The sequence below is a fragment of the Barbus barbus genome (genome assembly GCF_936440315.1).
Source record: "Barbus barbus genome assembly, chromosome: 20".
In the NCBI taxonomy this organism is placed as follows: Eukaryota; Metazoa; Chordata; class Actinopteri; order Cypriniformes; family Cyprinidae; genus Barbus; species Barbus barbus.
In genome coordinates, this window is record NC_136748.1 from 1,287,373 (window position 1) to 1,313,572 (window position 26,200).

Below are 26,200 nucleotides of genomic sequence, written 5' to 3' on the forward strand. Positions count from 1 at the left end.
CCTCTGAGCTGAAGATGTCTTTGGAAAGAGGTTTGTACTCATCTGCAAGATCCACCTCTATCCTGTGTTTTATATAGTTAAAATTTTTGTTAAATAATGTAGCATTAAAGACTTGAAGTTGTGTCCCCACCAGGGTTTTTACCTTTACTGGGAAGTTGTGGCCTAATGGTTAGAGAGTCGGACTTGTAATCCAAAGGTTGCGGGTTCGAGTCTCGGGCCGGCAGGGATTGTAGGTGGGGGGAGTGAATGTCCAGCGCTCTCTCCACCCTCAATACCACGACTGAGGTGCCCTTGAGCAAGACACCAAACCCCCAACTGCTCCCCGGGCGCCGCAGCATAAATGCTGCCCACTGCTCCGGGTGTGTGTTCACGGTGTGTGTGTGTTCACTGCTGTGTGTGTGTTCACATTGGATGGGTTAAATGCAGAGCACGAATTCCGAGTATGGGTCATTATACTTGACCGAATGTCACGTCACTTAACTAAAACCACAAAGAAACATTTTCATTACCTTAACTGTAAATAAACATTTATATAAACTGAAATATAAAAAAATTATTTTGTTTCAGGTAGCTGTCAATGTAATAAGTCAAATTGTCCTTTAAAATGACTAAAATAAACAAATAAAAATATAGATATAAAAAAAAAAACTAATAAATGACAAAAACAAAACAACTTTAGCCAAAAACAAAAAATATAAAAATACATTGTAATTCAAAATAGGCCTATTAACAAAAAATATAATAGTACTTCAGTGATGTTAAAACAAACTATTATCTCTCTCTCTATATATAGACACAGAATTTTTTTTAATGTTTGTTTGTTTGTCAACTGTGATTTTGCATGGCAAACGATTGAGAATTGGTATTTGTACCAATTGTTCAGCATTAAATTCCCCACTAGCCTTGTGCTCAATGTTAAACTTTAAAACTTCCGAACTTTCTGAAGGAATAATTTCATCCAAACTATTTACAATGATATAAGACGCAGCGATTTTACAACATTGTTCAGCTGATGTGTGTCGTATGATTTATACTCTGATTATTACTGAACATCAGTGACGTGGACTGACTGCTGCTTGCTGAATACAAACAGAGTCAGAAAGACACGAGAGCGTGAGCATTTCATTGATTTTATTGTTTAAAATCTCATATAGTTTAGTTTTTTACACAGGCAGACAGGATCTGATGGTCTGGAGTTGTGCGGGACGCGTCGAGGTCTCTTGTACAAAAACAAGCACCTGCGACTGACGGGAACAGTGTTTCTGCTCCGATCGCTTTACACCCAAGAGATTAAATATATCATATACTGTATATTACTATCATTTATTCTCCATTTAGAAACAAATAACCGCACCGCGCTTTCCTCCATTATACAGTGAAAACCCAGCGGACGTATACATGGTAAAACAACTCAACATGAAGCTAATGATGCAAATCCTGACGCGTCCGTCCCTAGTGTACAGATGGGGTTTGTGGGTCGTAACCATTCTGTGCGAGATGAGAAGGTGTTTGGTGAGCGGCAGGAGACGGCCGATGGTCCGAGAGCATTCACATGTCCAGCAGCAGCACCCTAGGGTCCTCCACCACCGATTTGATCTTTCTGAGGAAGGTCACGGCCTCTCTGCCGTCGATCAAGCGGTGGTCGTAGGTCAGAGCCACGTACATCATCGGCCGGATCTCCACCTGGACAAACCCACACAACAACACACGTCAGAGAACAGAGGAGCACCGGAGCTTCACAGCAGCGCTGGACTTTTAGCCAGAAGTCTGTTAAAGCCACGAACCAAACCAAGCAGCGACAAGAAGAATCACAACATGCCAAACTCTGATCTCAAAAACCAGACCAAAACTAAGATTAGGCTGTAATGAGGCAAACTACAATCCCATGAATCACTGCAAATGCCAAATTAAAAACAGAAATATAAAACTCATTTAAAGCTGTTGATTAGATTTGTAGAAACAATATATTTCAAAAGTCCTGCAAAATATGCATATATATATATAGTACCGTTCAAATGTTTGGGATGAGGAAGATTTTCAATGTTTTTCTTTTGCTCATCAAGGTTGCATTTATTTGATCAAACACACAGGGGGAAAACAACTAATTTTGTGAAATATTATTACAGTTTAAAACAGCTGTTTTCTATGTGAATGTGTTAAAGTGTAATTTATTTCTGTGATCTGCAGCTGTATTTTCAGCATCATTACTGCAGTCTTCAGTGTCACATGATCTTCAGAAATCATAATAATATACTGATTTATAATAAATGTTGGAAACAATTGTGCTGCTTAATATTTTTTGGGACCTGTGATACTTTTTTCAGGATTCTTTGATAAATAAAATGTTAAAAAAGAACAGTGTTTATTCAAAATATCATTTTTGTGTTACAATATACACTACTATTTAAAAGTTTGGCGTCAGTAATTTTCTTTCTTTAATAGAAATTCATACTTTTATTCAGCATGGATGTGCTAAATGGATAAAAAGTGATAGTAAAGACATTGATTTCTGTTTTTAATAAATGCTGTTCTTTTAAACTTTTTATTCATCGAAGAATCAAAGAAAAAAAGTATCACAGGCTTCAAAAAAACATTAAGCAGCACAACAGTTTCTAACACTGATAATAATCAGCATATTATTATGATTTCTGAAGATCATGTGACACTGAAGACTGGAGGAATGATGCTGAAAATACAGCTGCAGATCACAGAAATACATTACAGTTTAACAGATATTAAAATAAGGAAACAATATTAGAAATTTCAATATTGTGAAAAGCGCTATAGAAATAAACGTGAATTGAATTGATCAAATAAACAGCCTTGAAAAGCAGAAGACACTGAGATGTAAACGTGCAATCCTAAGACAACTTTAAGATATAAACTTCCAACTTTGATTAAAAAAATACAATTGTCAGATAAAACATGGCAATAATCCCCCCCCCCCCCCCCCCCCCCCCATAGTGAAAATAGAGTTCCACAGTGGGTGGAGCTTAAGTGCTGTTTTGGCACACTTTTCTGGCCCATCTCTCTGATTGGTGGAGGCTGCTTTGAGAATGTATTTTTTCCTACATGATTTCAGCTGTTAAACATGATTATTTTAAAATTAAGGGTTAGGGTTACCACTGATTAACAAAAATGTCCCTATGGAGAAAATGAATGGAGTGTTCACTTCCTGAACCGACTGTTGACTCTACTGATGTAAGGCACAGAAAACACAGAAGCGTTCCCATCTAACCTTCCCAGCGATGGCCACGGGCCGGTCAAAGATGCCATGCATGCCCAGAATGGCCGACTGAGGCGGGTTGATGATGGGAGTCCCAAACATGGAGCCGAACACTCCTCCGTTGCTGATGGTGAAGGTGCCGCCGTCCATGTCCTCCACAGCCAGCTCGTTCTTACGAGCCTACGATAAAAACACAGGAAAACTAGTCAGAAACTGACAAGACACAATCTAGCAGAAAAACAGCCTTCTTTCTCTTCTCTAGTTTGCTTAATAATCCAGTCGTCTAATACATCTGCACATTACTGCTCTTTGCTGAATTACTTTTGTTCTTTGTATAAAAGCGTCTGCTAAATGCATAAAGTAAATCGTGCCCTGATTAACGCTCTTAAAAATGTCATTAGAGTCATCAGAGGAATAAACCGCAGCGTTTTTCAGAAATCGCATGGTTTGATTTTTCCCCTTCACTTGACATCTGTTTTACCAGTGATACCACCGCTGTTTTTTTAGGTCATGAAACATATTTAGCTAAATAAAGATTTCTGGTTAGTCGCTCCATTTGCAGCTCAATAAGCACATCTTCAGACAGCAGCTCACCTTCTCTCCCAGCTCGTTAATGGTTTTCTCGATGTCTGTGAAGTTCATTCCCTCCACTCCTCTGATCACGGGAACCACGAGACCCTGAGAGACGAGAAGGAGAACGTGTTTGACACACAGGGCCCAGAAACATCTACACATTAATACAGCCACGGCGACTGGACTGATATTACAAGACTGAGAAGATAAATATCTGCTGCTATTTAACTGTTATGCAAATCATGGCACTGTTTCTCAAGTATGTTTTTGAAAGAAGTCTCTTCTGCTCATCAAGGCTGCATTTATTTGATCAAAAATACAGTGAAAACTGTGAAATATTATTACAGTTTAAAACAGCTGTTTTCTATCTGAATATGTGTTAAACTGTAATTTATTCCTGTGATCTGCAGCTGTATTTTCAGCATCATTTCTCCAGTCTTCAGTGTCACATGATCTTCAGAAATCATAATAATATACTGATTTACTGCTCAACAAACATTTCTGATTATTATCAATGTTGAAAACAGTTGTGCTGCACAATAATTCTGTGGAAACCATCATACATTTTATTTTTCAGGATTCACAGATGAATAGAAAGTTCAGAAGAACAGCATTTATTTGAAATGGAAATCGGGTATAACATTATAAATGTCTTTGTCACTTTTGCTCAATTTAATGCATCCTTGAGGAAAGAAAGTATAAATTTCTGCATAAGAGGCATAATAGTGTAGGATTTACCTTTGGTGTCGCGACTGCCACACTGATATCCACATAATCCCGATACACTATCTCTTTGGTCGTGTCATCAATGACTGCACAGATTAAAAACAGCACTTAATAGCTTTCAGTATATATTTGACTTTTTGGAGTTTATATCTCGCAATTGCAGTTCCACAATACACTGTGAAATAACTAAAATATTTATATTTGTGTGTGTGTGTGTATGTATGTATGTATGTATGTATATGTATATATATATATATATATATATATATATATATATAGCAGTTTAAAGGAACACTGAATTCCAACTGAAACAGGAAGACGGGACATACTATTAGTTTTATTAGTGCTGTCAAACGATTAATCGCATCCAATTAAGAGTTTGTTTATGTAATATGTGTGTGCACTGTGTATATGGGGGCATATGTGTTATGTATATGTTATGGGGGCAGTCGTGGCCTAATGGTTAGAGAGTTGGACTTGTAACCTGAAGGTTGTGGGTTCGAGTCTCAGGTCCGGCAGGGATTGTAGGTGGGGGGAGTGAATAACCAACACTCTCTCCACCCTCAATACCACGACTGAGGTGAGACCCTTGAGCAAGACACCGGACCCCCAACTGCTCCCCGGGCGCCGCAGCATTAGCTGCCCACTGCTCCCCGGGTGTGTGTTCACTACTGAGTGTACACTTGGATGGGTTAAATGCAGAGCACTAATTCAGAGTATGGGTCACCATACTTCCACACACCACTTCCCTTTCCCCTTTCCTTATTATATTATGTATATATTTACATTTATATATATATATGTATATTATATATAAATATATTTAATATACATTTTTTCTTAAATATAAGCATGCATGTGTGTGTATTTATGTACGTAATAAATATACACCGTACACACATATTATGTAAACAAAACTTTAAATTTGGATGCGATTAATCAGTTGACAGCACTAGTTTTTATTAATATTATGATTTTTTTCTTCTTGTCTTTAAGAAGTTTTTAATTTAAAAGTTTGGGTAATTGTGTTTGTCATTTTTGTCTTTATATTGGTTTTTATTCATTTTAGTTATTTTAGGCACCTAGCTGAAATAAAATAAGTTTAAGTTTTAATAACTTATTATGGTTAAACTAAGTAAAACTAAAAGCATAAAACTAAATTTTGTTAGTTAACTACAACCCTAATGGTGCCAACAAGCCTCCAGTCTATTTTAGCGTTCGGTCAGACACGACGGCCTCCAGCAGCTACATGCAAGAATCTGATGAAGAACATGAAATGGTGAGACTCTGGGCAAATATAGACACACACTGGCCTGATGAAACCGTGTTAAACATGCCTGTCTATGTAGGCCAAGCCAATGAGGTTTGGAAGGAAAGAGAGGAGGGGGGGCGACAGAAAGGTAATCTGTAAAATGTGTTCTTTAGACTCGAACAGATGACCACATAACCACACACGCTTACCAGAGGCTTAATCTGAAGTGAGATGCTGAGCCTGAGCTAGCAAGGCTTGAGCGTGAGTGTGTGTGTGTGTGTGTGTGTGTGTGTGTGTGTGAACGTACCAGCGTTAACGGCAGGCTGGTCTGTCAAAGCGTAGGCAGCCGCTTTCACAAACACAGACATGAAGCCCAGTTTGATGCCATGTTTCTTCAGGAAAGCATCTTTATACTGTTTCCTCATCTCTGTGATGTTGCTGTCGCGGAGGAACACAGAAAAAACGTAAGACACCTGCAACCAAGCATTACAACAAGGAACAGCTACTCGCTCTCATGTCGTTCCAACTAGTCTTCTAGAAAACTCAAAGCAGATGTTTAGCAGAATGTTCACACTGCTCTTTACCATCCAATGAAAGCGTATGTGATCATGGCAGTATGTGACACGTGCACTTTTTCCAGGTCTCTGAAATCATGTTTTTGTGTGAGAAACAGACTGAAATTAAAGTTATTTACTCAAAAAAAGAAAAAAAAAGTCATCAGATGACTTCAGAAGACCTAGACTACAGTGTATTTATAATGGTTAAGATATTTTTCATTCCATTTGGGAGACTGACAGACATGGTAACCATGAACTGCTTAAAATATAATATTCAGTAATGCACTGATCTGTTGAAGTGCACTGTACTGAAATATGGTTCAGAAAGTGTGCAATGATGCCTTGAATCAGTTCCATCATGATAATTCACAGATTGTGTGTTTGGTTGAGTTAATTATGCTGTTTTAGTAAAGCGCTTCAGTTGACAGGTGATCAATCAGTCTTCAGCCCGCGCAGACCAACATTACGGGCAATACTAGGATTATTCAAGACCATCATACTTCCTTTAGATGCAAAGCCTGGCATTACATGAATATGATTGGAATATTATCAATCATATTGTTTTTAAATGTTTCGTTTTCAAACAAATTAGATTATTAAAAATATATTAATATTTAGAAAAAGAAACATCAAAAGAGAATGATTGTTTGAAATATTCAGGCTTTTCTGTTTGAGCTGATGACAAAATGGACTATTATAGATTATGAAAAATATATGTAAATGTTATTTTTCTTTTTTGTGTCAATGGCACAGCCCTACATTATTGAATATGATTGGAATATCTGAAACAATTATATTGCTTTAAGATGTTTCCTTTTCAAAACATTGATAATGTTTTTATTTTTAATCGAATTGGTATTTTTCTTATCAACAGCTCAAATGGCAAAGCCCAACTTTATTATGACTAGAATATTTGTAACGCATTTATATTCATATTGCTTTTAAATGTTTATTTTTTTCTCATCAACAGCACATTCTTATTTAAATCATTTAATTATCGCCATGACACACATACGCATAAAAATGCCCATTCCTAATTATTTAAAAATCCTTGAAGTGTAATCGGTGGCTCTCTAACACAACGCAATGCAAATACTCCACTAAACACTCTTCAGCACTAGCTATGTCTCCATCCACCTATTTTTAAGTGCATTTTAGAATATCGCATTAAAAAAACGCTGGATGGAAACACAAAGATGTGCATAAATTATAAAAATGCACATAAAAATACTTATGCACACAATTGAGTAGGATAGAGATAAGAAAAAAATTGGCATAAACCACGATGGAAACACATTTACTGAATAAATTCTACCTAGTGCATCAAAAAAGTGATGTGACTTTGCATGATGGGACAGGATAACTTGACTAACCAGCGGACCGATCTCGTTTCACATCATCTGAAATGTTGTTTTGGTCGTTCTGAAATGCCTGAGCAAAGTCTGTCATCAAAGTATTTCTGTATAATTGTCTTACACGACTGCGTTCCCAAACAGCACCATCCACCTCCGAAAGCAATGACTGCATTTATTGTGTTTCGTCTGCTTGCTCTGAGGTGCAAGTAATTCATTATATATGTATATATCAATTTGATAAAATATAGAAATATTCAGTGGCTTCTCCTACTTTTCTTAATGATATATATTGCCAGTTTATCAGGAAGTGACGATTTTGTTCTCTTTGACTTTATACATAAATGTTTTATGCGATATTCCAGTTTTCCGCACAAGTTAAATTTGAATTTTTTTGGGTCTGCAACAAGCAAACACCTCAGTTTGAGCGGTTCGTGGCATTTAAGGTAAGTCTGCTTACTGAAACAGCAGTGGAGGATGTTGTGGACAACAGTCTGGCCAGGTTTTGAGTGAAAAGGGCCGAGACTGTAATTCTCTATTTTCCTGTCTCTAACACCGTTTAGCCTCTCCGGTTTCTCCGCTAACGGAATTAGGACCGTCCCAAGACACGCGCTCTCAGAGAAAGGAGAGAAGACGTGATAAAAATCTTCACTTTCCAGAGCCTTCAAATCTTATTGGCCTGTCATAATAGCCCATAACGTTCCGGGCGTCTCGCACACTCTCTCTGAAGGCGCGTCTCAGGGGACCCCGGGGCAGATGCTCGCGGGCCGCAGACGAGCGCGCTCCTTCGACTCCAGACCGGCAGAGTCTTCCTCCATCCCATCAATGCCAACGAGATTAGCGGCAGAACACGAACCCCGGGCAGCTGAAAGCTAACACGGCCATTTGCGCTGGGGAGAAATCCTCAAAGTGTCCTCCTCAGGGGTTAGCGAGGGAGGTTGTGGACATTAACGTTTCCTTGTAAATTAATAAAGCCCATTTTGCCCTTCTTATCTTTGTTTTGACCAACATTAGGACCAAATATTTACATTCCGTGCTTTAAGTGGAGATTGGGTTTCAGAAATCTCTTCCTGTAGGCCAGATTCCAATCTATAACCATTTGGATGGGCATTGCGGAGCTTCTAATCAGGTTTGGCCAATAAGCTAAATTTTCACAGGGCCGTCGACAGACCTTCCTATGTGTCAGTGCTCTTTACCACACATTCACAGGCAGACGCTTGGGCACGTTTGCCTGAATTGGTGCTCATCAGGCTTACAAGTCTGTTTTGTGCACAAATATAAAGTATGCATATGTATTAGGGATGGTAAGATTCACCGATTCGCATCGGCATAAAATTTAATGATGCGATGATCAAAAAGTGTGCATCAGATATAAGTTGCCATTTGTATCATGATGCATTGTTTCTCTGCATTGATGAAACCGATCTATTTATATATAATAATTAGTAAATGCTCGTAAATAAATATATTCTGTAACTATTTAGAAAGTGACAAGTAATTTGACCAATATTTCATATTTAGATTGATTTCTCCTCTCTAAACTGTTTCTCAAGTGCGTTCTCTCATCGCCATGAATCTAAATCTACATGAATATCACAACACTACAGAGACAGAGGCGAGTCCTGAGAGTCACACAGAATATAGATTAACATGGCTGTCTGTCTGAACCAAAGAAATAAAAGTGAACTATCTGTATCATATTGAATGGCATAGCATCATATTTTTACCATTGAATCACATTGTGTTGAATCAAATCGAAATCGGATTGAACTGCATCATAATAGGGGTGAACGTATCACATCGCATCGGTAGCTGCTTCATATGTATCTTTAATGCATCATAACATTGGGAATGCATCAATACGCATCACATCGGCCTCGGTTGTGGAGATGCACATCCCTAATATGTATGTAACTTTAACAATCATTTATTACTACTCTTCTTTTAATGCACCGAGTTGGAGTAGATATCTAGACATAATAGTTTTCAGTTTAAAATATTAATTCTCCTCTATTTTAATCGATTCCCATTTTGATGAAACAAAATGTTTGATCTTTTCAGTTGATCTGTGAACAAAACGTCACTAAACATTATTTGTAGCATGCCTGACAATAAGCTTTGTGTAGCCTCACGTGAACCGATCACATCTTACTCTTTACTACTACTTACAGCACCAAATAAACATTAATTAACATCAAGGGTTGGGCTTGAAAGAAAAAGAATAACTTACTGAAATGAATCATGTCCCATGTAATCAATCAGTAAATGTTTTAACCGCAGAAAGATGTTAATAAAACAGTTTATGATCAATGTCACGCTACATCACATTTACCTCAGGAAAGGCATTCAATGTCCATAAACTCGATAGAAAAAAAAAACATTTAGGTAAAGTAGGTGAGCACCAACCTTTGACTGGCAGGGTATTAAAACACATTTCAAAGAAGCAGTGACTGTATAAGCTGGAGTAGGCTGGTTTGCTTTTATAGGAACAAACCTCATATCAACTTCATTGAAGGTTGTCAGCATGGCACAGGTGTTCTGCGCTTCCTTCAGCCGCTGAGCGATTCGCAGTCTCATGCGGTTCATCTTCACCTGCAACAAAACCACAAAAGGGCTGAGCAAGAGAGCGCGGTGCCTCGGCAGAATTTGTGCTATTATATATCAGTTCATGTAAATAACACTGTTAATATAGACACCATTTCAATCCATTTTTTATTTGGCCAAGAGTTTCTTAAAGAGCACAGATTGTGTGATTAGGGCCACTGATTCAACAATTAGGCATCACTCAAAATGTCCAAATGGCATTTAACACTGTTTCACATATACATTGCATTTCATTTCATTTGGTAAAAGACGCCTTGATAGTTTTTCACTACATTCGTACTGTTCAAGTTCTTGCATTAAACACTTTGAATCAAACGGTGACAGGCTCTACTGGTTTGTAAGGTGGGAAAAAACCTTTTAAGCCATTTCAGATCAAATACAGAGATACAGAATATCAGATGAAGATGATCAAGATCAGAGGTGAAACTGAAGGCATTCAAATCTTGCGGTCTAACATGATCAACTGCAGAAGTTGTTGTGTATTAACTTGATGGCAGAAGTTATGGCACATAAGTAACAATTAGTCTACTTCATGAATAAATGATAAAATATATAGTCTGCTTTAATTAAATTGGTCTAATATTACCCAAGATCCTCCTAACAGTATGAGCACATCAGTGTCTTTGTAATGCACAAAGGCAGCAGTGGCCTTAAACGATAAAGAAGATATATTTGGCATTAAAAGACATGTTTTACTTACTACATCTCAGGAAACTTTTCTAGAGTTAAATATGTATTTGTTGGGAGTAAAATGTCACCTACAAATATCTGCTCATGTACAAACACAGCCCGCCTGAAAGAAACGCTCACTTAATGCGACACACACATATACACATTATATATATATATTTATATTAGGGATGTCAACGATTAATCGCCGATCGATTAATTATCGATAAGCGATGTAATCGATAAAAGCGGTTTAATTTTGGACTAAAATTAAACACTAAAATAATTTACAAACTACGCTTTTAATGTGATCCAAACTTTAAAAGTACATTAAAACAGATACAATACAAAGTTCTTGTGTATTGAAATGTAGTAAGTCATGTTCAATTATAATTTCCCTAGATAGTTGTTGCATATCGGGCACTTTGCTTTGACAGGGTTGCGCAACACAAAGCCGCGTATGGCTTGATTTAAATGCGCTTGAACGGCATGAATCCAAAAGCATGGTCATGATGTAACATTTGCCTGCTAACCAATTATTTCTCTTATTAACAAAGCTTTGTACCTCACTTGTGTCATAATACTCGCATTAAAACGTTTCAAATGGGTAACGGTGTGTTTTCCTGTTGCAACGCCGGAGGTTTTGGAAACGGATCCCTGCCCCACGCGCCGTACTTGCATTTGGGATCATTTTATTTTAAGTCCCGATAGTGTCAATTGCAAACATTGCGACGATGTTTTAAAATAAAACAAGCACCGTGAAACCATTTAAAAAGGCGCATTCAGCGGTCTCCGTGACAGGATATGAAACAGTCCACAAAGCTAATGATCCCGTGCGTAACTACAGCGCGCTCTTCATTTTCTCAAATGATCGTAATCACATCCATTCATTTTACGATCCTGCTACTAGCCTTTTATTTAGACTAAAAACCCTTTCATTCGGGTGAGGAAGCTGGCGTTTTGAGCGGCATTTGCACATCCTGTCATGCCGGTGACTATATGCTACTGCAACAAGCTTATAAATCATACAGAATGAAGTTTGTTGAAAACCTAAAAATGCCAGTAGTTTTGTCTGAGGGGTAGGTTTAGGCGCTGGGTTAGCTTAAGGAGATATACTGAATAACGTCTGTCTGGCATTATTTAGGAGGTCCCCCACACGCCTGCATTAAGGCCTTCTAAATTAATTGTAACTAATCTGATTGTCCGGCAATTAAACTAATGTTCAAGTGACAAACTTATCAACCTGAAACAAAAAAATAATAATGCTCACTTTAAAGTGGAAAGTGGTTTTGATTGGTGCATTCATCCCTAGCACTCGAGTCACATGCAGCAAGTGTTTTCAAACTGGGGTATGAAATATATGCTGTACAGTAGTTTGCAAACGTTCAGCATATAACCTGCACAGTGTGTTGATGCAGACTGCAGGTGTGACGCCTCTTACCCTGTGCTCTGATCGGGTGGCTTTGGCTCCGGCGTCAGCAGCAGCAGCAGGAGCTGCAGTGGGTTTGATGGCAGAAACTACAGCACAGACACAAGACAAGAGACTTGCAGTTAATTAGGGATGCACCGAATGGAAATTCTTGGCCGAAGCAGAACAAAATAAAATACTGGGCCAAAGGCAGAATACCGAACACGTATTTTCCCATTTTATTCCCCATGTATTTAGCCAAATTTTTTTATTTTTTATTAAATAGCCAAAATGTTCTTTTTACTGTTTTGTCTTGCTTTTCAAAGAAATCAATCAATTACAAAACAACAATTAAAAAACATTTACTTAACACTGAATATTTTTTAACATTCAAGCAGACATTATACCAACAAAGCACAATTTAACTTCAAATGAATACATTAGTAAAATAAAATTTTTGGGCCATTTTTGAAACCCGCTTCTTGAATCAGGCATGCATTTTTTTTAATAATAGAATATTTAAATTTATAAATGATTCTCATTGCGAATTTAGGAAGAGGTTTCTCGCACATATCACATTGTCACGTCTTTAAAAAAATATAAAATGTGACTGAGCAACTGACCAGTAACACTGTTTCAGCGCAGATTTTGAACCCTGACTAACGAGCTCGTGCAGTGCTATTTGAATACATGCAGCTCATGTGAGTATTAGAAACCATAACATTCTGCAGTTTATTTACTCATTTAAGGCCATTTGGTGATTTGAATAATCACACAGTAAGCAGGAACATCCATCCCTTCCTCTTCTGATCGGAGACATGCGATGCAGTGCTAAACAGTCTCTCGCTGTCAGTGCTTGTAATGATTTTGGCATCTTCCTATTTAAATGCTTCTACACTGGCGACATGTTTGCTGCATTATTGCACGCCTCTGTTTTATTAGGTCTTTTCGCTTATTCTTATTATAATTTCGGTTGTCAAAAATTTGGTGCATCCCTAACGTTAATATCACAATACACCAATCTCAGCCTCTACTGAATGTACAGCATCTATGATGAGATTTCATCCTGTACACGGAGGAACTCCTGACCTGGTTTGGACTGGATGGGCTGGGCCGGCACAGGGGGTACAGGGGGCATGGTGGTGGGGATGGGCCCTCCGGCAGGAGCAGCAGGAGCAGGGGGAGCTGGAGGAGGAGGAGGTGCAGTCTCTGCTGCAGGAGGAGGTGCTGCTGTCGTCTTAGCAGCTCCAGCTGAAACACAACCAGAGATGAAACCACCGCAGCACAGCAGCACTTATTTATAATAATAACCACCACTTCCTGCACGGAAAGACCAGACGCTTTATTTCTGGTTATGGTTATTATGAAGACGGACATTTTATATGGGGGGTTTTCTTAAATGTTGTTTTATACAGTTGAAGTCACACCTTCCAGAATCTGCAAAATGTTATTTACTTTTACCAAAATAAGAGGGATTATACAAAATGCATGTTATTGTTTATTTAGTACTGACTTGAATAAGATATTTCACATATAAGATGTTTACATATAGTCCACAAGAGAAAATAATAGCTGAATTTACCACCCTCTTTTATTTAAAAGAAAATAAGTAGACAGAGAAAGGTAGTGTTAGAGGCCTTTTTTTAAGAAAACAAGCAGCTGGAAAACAAATAGAGTGTAAAAATGGCAGTGTTTTATAAAGTGGTTTTTTTAATAAAAGAAAACAAATAGATAAAATAGAGTTAAATAGAGTTAGAGAATAAAGACGGAAGAGATGTGTTTTTAGCCGTTTCCTGAAGATGGCTAAGCATTAATAGTATTAAGAATCAAGGGGATGTAAACTTTTGAAAGGGGTAATTTTTTTATAAATTCAACTATTATTTTCTCTTGTGGACTATAAACATCTTTTATGTGAAATATCTTATTCAGGTCAGTACTAAATAAACAATAACATGCATTCTGTATGATCCCTCTTATGTTGGTAAAATAATTACCATTTTGCAGATTCTGAAAGGTGTATGTAAACTTTTGACTTCAACTGTATTTAATTGGTATAATACTCCCATACTTCAAATCTTAAACTGTGATCTTAGTCTATCATAAAAATATTAAATTACATGTTGTATAATTTTGCCCTAAGATTTCAAAAGTTATTCCAGAGAACGTCGTACACCATGGCAGCACTCGTAAATGTGTTGATACTAGTATACTTCAAGCAAAGCGTCTAATAGCTTTGTACTGGAAGAAAGTGGAGAAGCCATATCGTACAGTGGATCAATAACATGTCCTTCTCTTTAGTGATGGAAAAATAACCTGTGTGTTAAAAGGTAAACTTTCTTTTGAGAATATTTGGACACCCTTTATATCATTTATCTAAAATTCAGATTTTGGTAATGTACTGAATGAGACAGGAGACGAGACAGCTTGACACCTGACCTATATCCCATCACCCCCTTTCATAGAAGTGCATAAATTACCATTGTTGCATGTTTTGTATTCCTTTTGTACTGCATGTTTGTGTTACCTGAAATAACCTGCCATTATACTTTTCTTCTTTCCTTTCTCTTGTTTTTTACTGTTTTCATATGCAAAAAAGTATGTAAACTATAATATTGTTGGATTATTGTTATATATTGTTACATCTCAATAAACAGATTGTTAAAAAAAAAGTTTCCTTGGCTTTCATTAAATTAAATTCAAGTTTATTCACAAAGCTCTTTTCACATTTCAAAGCAGTTTCACATAAAATGTATGTTTCAGTGCTACAAACAGGAAGTATTCTGTTATTGGTCTGAGTTAAAGCATCATCCATATGGCAGTAATACACAGCTATAAGATAATAAACGTGTTCTAGCTAGTATCATGTAATCAGTTAAACACACAATGAACATGTTTAGAAGTGACTTCAGCTTATGATTGTAATGATTACAATTTCGTTAATATATATTAGCAAAAATAAACATGGCTGACCTCCTTTCTTGAGTCTGAACAGAGGAGTTCCTCCTTCCACTTTGCCTCCGTCAGGAACCAGCAGCTCCTCAATGACTCCTGCAGCTGGAGAGGGAACCTGCACCGACGTCTGCAGGACACACACATCTCACCTTAACTCAACACCACACACACGCACGCATGCACACACTCGCTCACTCACTCACTCGCTCGCACACACACACTCGCACACACACACACTCACTCGCTCACACACACACACACACACACGCTCGCGCACACACACACTCGCTCACTCGCACTCGCGCACACACACACTCACGCGCCCTCGCTCGCTCACTCACACTCGCTCTCTCTCTCTCGCTCACTCACTCTCGCATACACACTCACTCACTCTCTCGCACACTCACGCTCGCTCACTCTCTCTCTCTCACTCTAGCTCACTCACTCGCGCTCGCTCACTCACGCTCGCTCACTCACTCTCTCGCATACACACTCACGCTCGCTCACTCTCGCATACACACTCGCTCACTCTCGCATACACACTCACGCTCGCTCACTCTCGCATACACACTCACGCTCGCTCACTCTCGCATACACACTCACGCTCGCATACACACTCACGCTCGCATACACTCACGCTCGCATACACACTCACGCTCGCTCACTCTCGCATACACACTCACGCTCGCTCACTCTCGCATACACACTCACGCTCGCTCACTCTCGCATACACACTCGCTCACTCTCGCATACACACTCACGCTCGCATACACACTCACGCTCGCATACACACTCACGCTCGCATACACACTCACGCTCGCATACACACTCACGCTCGCTCACTCTCGCATACACACTCACGCTCGCTCACTCTCTCGCATACACACTCACGCTCGCTCACTCTCGCATACACACTCACGCTCGCTCACTCTCTCTCTCACTCTAGCTCACTCACTCACTATCTCGCACACACACGCTCACTCGCTCACTCACTCTCTCACTCTAGCTCACTCTCTCGCATACACACTCACACGCATGTACGTAACACCTAACAAACGCAGCAGATATTTCTGTGAAGTTTGCACATAGTTTTAAGTATTTTGCTCGGGCTACAACTACTAATTAAAATAAATTGCTAATAAACAACTAGTGGGGAAAAAATTCTGATTATTATCCACCTTATTTTTCAACGCGGAAATAGGCCGTTTCTGTGAATGTGCGAGACTTCTGGTTCATTAGCCGCTGTAGGGAAATAACGAGAAGAATAACAGTAAACACGAAAACTGTTTGCACTCCAAACCAGTTTGTTTATAATTAAGATTACACATTAAAGTAATTTGATAAAACACACCAGTTTGCAATATCAAGCAGCAAAAAGAGCTGTTTTGTACAGCTAAAAATAGCTGGAAGCAGATGAGACCGGAAGCCAGGCACATCAAATGTACAAATGGCCACGCCTGCTCTAACGGGAAAAATAAGGTGAATAATTGACTAGTCAGAACATCAATCAGAAGAAAAGGAGAGCAAGCATTTTGATTAAAACAATATTGTTAAACATCAAATTTAGGTTTAAAATGAACCATAAGTGAAACTTGAAATACAAAGCAACACAAATTATGTTTGAATATGAACTTTCTATATAGTACATACTATTCGGTTTAGGTCATCCAGTTATCTTTCGCCTACTGTTTTATGAATACCATAAATATAGTAGAAATTCTACTCTTTTTGTGTACTGTTTTTCACATTTCCTCTTAGTCTGTGGTTTACAACCATTGTGCTGTGCTCAAAACAATGTTTTTAAGGTACATTTTTTAATTTTTGTACACAATGTTTAGCATGGAATATATAGACGTAAGTTGTGCACACTCTTATTTTGAGCACTCTGGGCATGAAAATGTGATTAATCAATTTAGAGATTAATTATTACTTACAGCACTATTTAGCTAACTACTTAAATTAAATTGCATACATTTCCAAAATCGAGTTTTGTTCCTCAAACTAAACTCAAGGTCTTACATCCTTGAGGTTCAATAACAATTCCAGTCCAGCACTAGTTAGGGATGATCTTAAGGAAGCCCTGTTCAGGAGAAACTCTGTTGACCACCCCCCACTGACCATCGACAGCTCGACTGTGGAGAGAGTCAGCAGCACTAAATTCCTGGGGGTGCACATCACAGAGGATCTCACCTGGACCACCAACACCATGTCACTCTCCAAAAAGGCACAACAGCTGAAAAGAGCAAGTCTCCCTCCACCCATCCTCACCACATTCTACAGAGGCACCATTGAGAGTGTGCTGACCAGCTGCATCACTGTCTGCTACGGGAACTGCAGTGCTGCTGACCGCAAGACCCCCCACCCCAAACCTTACCACACCAAAGAAAAAACTGTATGGAACTTTTTTTTGTATAACAAAAGACTCAGCAATATATGTATGTTTACATGCTCATGCACTACAAATCATCCTGCACTGTTCCCCAACCAGCTGCTTGACTCAAATGTCTCTCTTTGCACATGTACAGTATTTGTGTGAAGCATTCGTATAGTTTGTATTTTTTATCTTCTATTTATTTTTTTTACTTCATTGTTGTTTGTCTGTATTTATGTAGCACCGTGGTCCTGCGAGACATGTCATTTCGTTCCACTGTATGTCCCCACATGTAGCAGAATGACAATAAAGCTCAACTTGACTTGAACAGTGAGATGCTACACAATGGCCAAAGATGTGCGTTTGACGAATGTGTACACACATCAACAATTAAACTCGAAGTTATAGAAATCCCTGATTAAGATAAAAAAAGTGTGCTTCTTACCTTATCGGTCTCAATTTCACAGACAACCTCATCTTCAGAGACTGTGTCTCCAACAGCTAAAGAGACACAGAACAGGGTTAACAGGGTCCAATGGGGTGAGACGTCTGTACTGCACACCTGATGAACTCATCTTACCTTTCTCCCACCTGACGTCTCCCTCTGTGACAGACTCCGCAAACGCTGGCGTTTTTACTGTAATAACTTCATTCCCTGCAATCCAAGAAGACATTTAATGTGGCGTGCTGAAGTTTTCTGCAGGTTTTAAGAAGGTACATTTAAGACACTTTTAAAACCAAGTAAAGAAAATGTAAGGACCAAACTGAAGGGAACACAATAAGTCAATAAGTTTTATAAATGTAAATGTCTAAAGAGCAGAACATTAGCTGCATTAGTAACACCTCAAATTTAGAAAATACAACTTGCAACAGATCTCCATTACCTTTTAATTCATTTTAGAAAAAACTATTTTGATCACAATGCAAAAAAGTGAATGTTCTTTTTCAGTATTTTTGTCTTTTTTCCAGGGCAAATGTCAAAAGATTGTTAAACCCAGATGCCTTTCCCAGAGAAGCAAAATGACATAAGAAGTCTTGTTTTCTGAGAAATTGATCAAAATGAAGTGAAGAGTTTGATTAAAACTAGTGCTATCAAACGATTAATCGCATCCAAAATAAAAGATTTTGTTTACATAATGTGTGTGTGTACTGTGTATATTTATCATATACAGTGCCCTCCAAAAGTATTGGACAGTAAAGACAATATGAGACAGAGATAGAGATAGAGGGATGTAACTCTAAAAGTGCTGAACCTCTTAGCTGATAAAACATGTATGTGTTGAATCACCCAATAATAAAATGTGACATTCTGTAGTTTTGTCTCATATTCATATTTTAATCATATTTGCAAATGTCTTGACTCCACAGCCAACAGAGCAATTTTGTCTTTACTGTTACAATACTTATGGAGGGCACTGTATATATAAATACACATATAGCATATGTTTTGAAAATATTTACATGTATATATTTATATTCATATAATTTATTTATATTATATATAAATATATTTAATATATAAACGTAACATGTTTGTGTTTATATATATGTCATAAATGTACACAGTACACACACATATAATATGTAAACAATTTTAATTTTTTTTGGATGCGATTAATCAAGATTAATCACGATTGAGAGCACTAATTAAAACAAGACCAAATATCTGCCAATGAGGGCAGAAAAATGAACATGATTCCAATGGAGAAAAGTTCTCATAACCCATTGATAGATACTGTATACGTTCTTTAATCAAACTCACTTCATGTAATCATAAATAGTTTTCTGAGAACTTGAGCAAGGCTTTAATCTTTATTTCTCATCTGAAGTAAATGTATTTGTGCTCCAAGAAAACAACAAAGATGTTTTATGGCCTTATACAAATGAACACTATTTAAGATCAGCAGAAACCCAGCTGAAGACATGATCAATAATTTCTATTTTAGAAAGAATTTTTTGTGTGTAATTGGTAACTGAATGTTTTTCTCTCTGCCGTCCGCAGTGGACACAAGCACTTCAGCAACAAGATAAGAGACGCTCCGAGTATGTCCGCAGTAGCCTTTATTTGGCAGATTTTATTACAGGTAAGCTACATTTTTAATAGAGCTAATAATTAAATGTCAGGATGATTTAAAGTGGAAAGCTGCACTCAAACTAATTCAAGTTTTGCCAGGTCTTGTTTTGTACTCTAGTGTCAAACATTCAACATGATTCATCACATTTTAATATTCCCTGTGTCCACAGTTTATAACAGGTATTCATACAGAAAACAGCTGTTTTAAATTGTAATAATATTTCACAATATTGCTGGTTTTATTGCATCTTTGATCAAATAAATGCAGCCTTGGTGAGCAGAAGAGACTTACTTTGAGAAAAACAAATTCAAACTCTTGACTGCCAAAGAAAATTAATAAATAATTATTATTTCAAACTGTTGGCCGTCAATGTATCTTAAATATGAGTTAGGTATTTTATTAGCTAACTTGTATTACACTTCAAGTTTTCACAAAGAAATAAGTTCCCAGCAAGAAGCTCTCAGCCATGAACATGAGTAAGAGATAATACACAGATTAAAGCAAATGGTAAAAATGATAAACATCAGAAAGGTGGACGCTCTGCTTGACCAATCAGAATCAAGCTTTCCAGAGAGCCTTGTAATAATGCTAAATATTTTAAAGTCAATTCGAGACCTCATTTTATGACTGATAAGATCGCTGCAAGACTTTAACTTCTCATCGTATCGTGACTAAAACGTGAGGCAGAACTGATGTGCAACACTCTTGAGCACCAGCATATGACCAGACATTATTTCAGAGATGCAGAGCATGAGCGGATACTTACTGTGAGCGCTTGAGGTGTTGAAGTATCTGATTTGATAGACGCTCGACCGGGTCTCACACCTCCTGAAAATCAACAGCACGCACCATCATCACAACACAATCCAGCAGGGAGGTAACGATACCAAACTCTCACGACAAGATAATATCGCCATATGAAGTCCACGATACAATATTTATTGTGATATTTAAAAAAAAAGACAAATGAAGAATTTTTTTTATTATTATTCTATCTAATGCACTTTGAGAGTTCAAAATAAGTTAAGTTTCTTAACTAAGAAAACTTAAGTCAGTGAAATGACTTGTACCTGAACTTTAAAGAGGACTCGACCCTGTTTTTATTTGTGATGTCAGTCTAAATTACATTCACACTGCTGTTTTAGGAAACCAAACTAATTAGAATAGAATAATAATAATGACAGTAGTAGCCATATGTTGTAAAACAACTGCAGTGTCAAATATTTGAATGGGTATATTTACAGTACAGTAGGGAAATTACACTTCTTTCCTAATTTCTACACTTGAAAGAGATATATTGAATTTGGATTTAAACCGCTAGCTGTAAGCTATTCATACTGCACTTTAAGCTTTTATTTGGACAGAAACGACAGTAGAGCTTTTATTTTGAAGGAAAACTCCAGCTTCAGTGAAAACAGGCTTACAGAAACACGTCTCACTACACATCTAGTGAAACGCTGTAATCATCTGTCACGAAAATAAAGCATAACTGGTGGCCGTTGCGTTCCCAAACGTGTGCTAAACTCACAGCACAAGCAATAAAGGAGTTCACTGCATTCATTCAGATAGCATAATGGCCCAAAACACAACTTTAAAGACCTTTTATGTTAGAATAAGAAGTTTAAATATATTTTAAAAACAACACTTTTTGCCCAGAAGACCTATCGTCTCATTAGACGTCAGTGATACTTACAGGCTGTTCTTGAAGGTGACACACTGGCTCGCTGCTGATATACCTGGAGGAAAAAGCAGACACAGGAACATCAAATCATGTTTGCACTGTCAGAGGAAAAAAGATACAAGACTGTTCAAATTTGTACCTTCACAAAAATATCTATGACATGCAACGCAGAAGAAATATCCTCCACAGTCTCACAACTCACCTGAAGCAGCCCGTCTGGAGAGAACACCGTTACCCTAGAAGAACAAGACCACAGACACCAGTGCATCACTGAGCAGAAGAAGCAACAACAGCAACAAGCAGCAGGAACAATGCTCATCAAGGAACAGGACAACCTCATCTGGACAGACTTCTGACAAACACCAACTGTGTAATATCTGCACCTCACATGTGCCACTGTATGTTTACATCAAACGCACTGAAGACGCTCTGTGACGTCTTCCATACAGATCTGCTCATTAATGCTGCATGTAACTTATGAACACCCGAGTATCTCATCTGGAGAAGGGAACCTTTGAGTGTTTGCCTAAATACAATACTATTTTATAAATCCGAGATCTTTAGATATGCTTTCATTTCTGCCGTTTGGAAAGCAGTACGTATTAGATACTGACAGACTTTCACATGAGCTTTGTGTTTGTTTGTTTGTTTGTTTGTTTGATGGATAAAAATGTGTTCAGCAGCCTGCAAGCGTGCTATTGTACTGAATATCAGCACGGTTTTAATGTGACTGTTGTGCTCTTCCTCCACATGTTCATTTATACTGTGCAGGACTTTATTTGACGGAGCAATCAATGATGTTTTAACTGTGCTCTGAAGCTCTATTTTGAAAGACTTTAATAAGAACACTTTTTTTAAAAATTATTTTTACATTAGATTAAAGATATGTTTAAATTTTCAATAAAAATGCTCAAGTTTTATGAATCAATTAGAATTTTTTTTTTAACAAAAAACATGGATCTCTGGTTTAAAAGGGGGAGGGGGGTTCATAACAATAATGCTGTAATGGGTTTCACAGAAGAGTTATAATGCCAACACAACACCGTTCTTCAGATGTGATTTTGTTTCTCTCTCTCTCACACACACACACACACACACACACACACACACACACACACACACAAACACAAACACACACACACACACACACACACACACACACACACAAACACACACACACACACAAACACACACACACACACACACAGGAAATCCTACTGGACCTGAATTGCTTACTGGATTTGTGTGCAATATGCATCACATGGTTTGAAAATTAAATATTACATTCCAAAGGAAGAATAGACATTTTCATATATAAAGCTTATTGGAAATATAATAAATATTAATAAAATCTAAACTATTAAAATAAAATATCAAAAATATTTTAAAATATAAAATTCAATTCCATCATTATTTTATATATAAAAAAGCTTATATATATATATATAAATTGATGGATTTTAGGCAAGGACATTAGGAATATGATGAACTAAGAGGAAGGATCTCAGCATGTTATGTTTCTAACATACACCAGCTGTTATGCTGTCAGTAATGACCACTCAATCTCACTCTGTAGCAGCGCAAACAAACATCATGGAGAATCTTCAGCCCACAAACACAAGCACTGCTACAACACTGCATCTGACAGATCAGCACTGAAGGCATGTACAGGCTGCAGTGACACTCAGGCACAAATGGGAGTCATGTGATCCATCTATGTCCAAGTTTGACAGGGTTTGCATGGTCAATGGGACGTAATGAAGACCAATGGGGCAGCAGGGAGGACTTCGACAACAGAAGCAGATAAATGTATTACTCTTCAATATTCTTATATTTTTGGTAAATTATAGATCATGCAAGCTGTGGTTCAGTCTTAGTTCTCAGCTACATAAATGTCTTTCTCAATACCACAATTGTATTGTAAAGTGCTAGGATTTATTACAGATATATAAAAATACAGAGTTTAATCTGCAAATTAGATGAAATGTTGAAATTAAACACTTATTTTACGATTTTTTGGGAAGCGGTGCTAATTTCAGCTATAGCCAGTAATCTCAATATAACCAAATTATTAATGGATGATTCTGCATCGATGCAGTAATAGACCATAATCAATTATAGCCTACTGACGTCATTCCCATACGAGCTTGTTACGCGAGTATTAACACATTTACCCACTATTTTATAAATCCGAGATCTTTAGATATGCTTTAATTTCTGCCGTTTGGAAAGCAGTACGTATTAGATATTGACAGACTTTCACATGAGCTTTGTGTTTGTTTGTCCTGAAGCTCGATCGCGGCTGTATCTCTGAATAATGATATATTAGGAAATTGATGTACACAGAGTCAGTTTTCAGAACAGGACAAAACATCTGATGTGTGGAAACAGATCTGTGCTTTAGTGTGAATGCCACGGTCTATGATCTCATCAGTAATAATAATAATAATCAGACGGCAATAATGCTGAGGAAAAAAGACAAATCCATAATGATTGTGTAAACTTTCAGACACAGAGTCATTTTTGTTTATCACTTGTCATTGTCTTTTTTATTACTTTATTTGTTTGTATGTTTTGAAGCTATATTTATTTGAAGTTTTGGCAATTGTTTTGATTTATAATTATTTTTAAAAATAGCCGGCTTCTATAATTTAATAAAAATGCACAAAATAAATTTAATATAATCGTGATAGAATCGTTAAACCAGTGACGATTCACACTCCTACAAATTATGGCAATAATTAATTGCCCTGGCAGATATTAAAAATCCTGCTGATAAGAGACTGACACAGGAACACAAGACAAACAGCACACAGGTGAATATCAGCAGTGCTTCAGGGGTCGGTCACGTGATCGGTGTGACAGCAGACCTCACTCATGTACAGTCTGCATGTATTAAAGCACGATGAACACGTCATATATAACACACGAGCAGCTGCTGTAGAGGTCACTAACACACTTTCTCTCTCTCTCGGTGTGTCCTGCTGCCCTTGAGCCCGCGGCCTACAGCTCCGCGCCATTCCGCTGACGGTTAACGCGCTTTCAGACACTCCGCGGCACACACACACCGGACACACACACGTTACCTGCCGCAGGGCGCTGATCGAGCGCCCGAGGCTCCAGGTGAGACTGCGGGAACGGGATAACATGTCGTCGGGGTGGACCGCACGCACTGCAGCTCTCACAGCACAGGAAACAGCGCCGCCGCCAACCGGAAACCGCGCGGAGCATACCACGATGAGTCAGAGAGGGGAGAGTGGAATGTACCATTGATTTGACACTTGTTTTACTCTTTTCCATTCGCGCATTTAGACTCTTTTATTCAAAGCTATCCAAAGGTGAAAAGAAAAGCCATTCGTCAAGGATCCAGTATTCGTGATAATATACTAAATTATATTTGACTGACTGGATTATTTCTGCAGGTTCTTTATGCAATAGTGCTGCTATAAATGTAATGTAGCTAAACCCCGTGCATTGAATTCAAAATTAATATGCATATAAATCAATATAAGACGACTGTAATTCTTTATACAGTCTACAGTTTATAATACTACATGTGCAATAGATACTTTTGTGTACTAAGCATACTGTATGTTTAAGGTCTATACTATTTCTAATTTATTTTTTTAGTAATAATGTTCTTTTTTTAATCAATAATAAAACATTGTAATGTATTGTCTTTTCCGACTTTCATTGTAACATATGTGTAACACATTTTAATAAATACTGTCCTGCTTTACACACACACACACACACTGACACTCATGTTGGTTTTTGTGGTTTATGGGGACTCTCCATAGGCGTAATGGTTTTTATACTGAACAAACTGTGTGTGCTATTGCCCTACACCAACCCTACACCTAAACTTAGCCCTCACAGGAGACTTTGTGCATTTTTAGATTTTCAAAAAAAGACCATTTAGTATGTTTTTTAAGCCTTTTGAATTACGGGGACATAGGCAGTGTCCTCATAAACCACCTTCATATTGTAATACCTCTGTCATACCCATGTCATTATACACATTTGTGTCCTCATAAAACACATAAACATGCACACACACACACACACACACACACACACATACACACACACTCACACACTCTCTCACACACTCTCTCACACACACACACACTCACACACACACTCTCACACACAAAGCAGTATAGTATTGTCACGGTGCACACGCGAGGAGGACACAGGAACACGCAGACGAGGATGTAACTCAAATAATAACAGTCTTTAATGAACACATCAAGGCAAGGCAAGGCCGACACTGACAGGAACACCGGGGGTAACGAGTAGACCAGACGACATTACACTGAACAGACAGGACTACAAATACACAGGATAATCATAGATAATGAGACAAACACAGCTGGACTACAATTAACTAATGATTACACTAGACGAGGACAGGAAGCAAACCAAATATGGACATAAGAGGCAGGAACACGACAGAGGACTGACAGATGTTTATGAAATTGTGTGTGTATATTTACATATATAGCCTATAGCCTACATGTGTATATATATATATATATATATATATATATATATATATATATATATATATATATATATATTCTTCTGGAGCAGGAAAGCAACCAAATAAAAGCATCAAAGCCTGTAATTTCAGCAGTTCTAGCAAAAATAATTAACAAGACACCTAAATTAACGAGAATATGATAAAACAAATACATGACTTAAATAAGTACTATGTGACAGCATTTTTCATTTCTAGTATTCAATTAAAC

General features: G+C 37.7%; 1 protein-coding gene across 1 annotated transcript; it reads right to left on the reverse strand.

Annotated features, from left to right (window-relative positions):
• Positions 1–1,116: 1,116 nt before the first annotated feature.
• On the reverse strand, positions 1,117–24,671 carry LOC306886071 (dihydrolipoyllysine-residue succinyltransferase component of 2-oxoglutarate dehydrogenase complex, mitochondrial-like). Its single transcript, XM_079442941.1, has 15 exons — positions 24,533–24,671; positions 21,649–21,682; positions 21,459–21,501; positions 20,532–20,593; positions 18,271–18,345; positions 18,136–18,191; positions 15,338–15,446; positions 13,457–13,618; positions 12,401–12,477; positions 10,181–10,278; positions 6,085–6,215; positions 4,538–4,611; positions 3,821–3,904; positions 3,239–3,406; positions 1,117–1,683 (listed from the first exon to the last, which is right to left on the reverse strand). Exons 1-15 carry the CDS (start codon positions 24,593–24,595, stop codon positions 1,549–1,551), a joined length of 1,371 nt encoding a protein of 456 aa, XP_079299067.1. The 5' UTR covers positions 24,596–24,671; the 3' UTR covers positions 1,117–1,548.
• Positions 24,672–26,200: the final 1,529 nt, after the last annotated feature.

Bases quoted from the DNA above. Each gene is read 5' to 3' on its own strand.
- LOC306886071 (XM_079442941.1), bottom strand. From the start codon at position 24,595: ATGTTATCCCGTTCCCGCAGTCTCACCTGGAGCCTCGGGCGCTCGATC. The intron at 13,619-15,337 runs GTCAGCCATGTT...GTTGTGTTTCAG, and splicing joins GTTCAGACTCAAGAAAGGAG to CTGGAGCTGCTAAGACGACA. The intron at 10,279-12,400 runs GTAAGAGGCGTC...GTTTTGTTGCAG, and splicing joins CCACCCGATCAGAGCACAGG to GTGAAGATGAACCGCATGAG.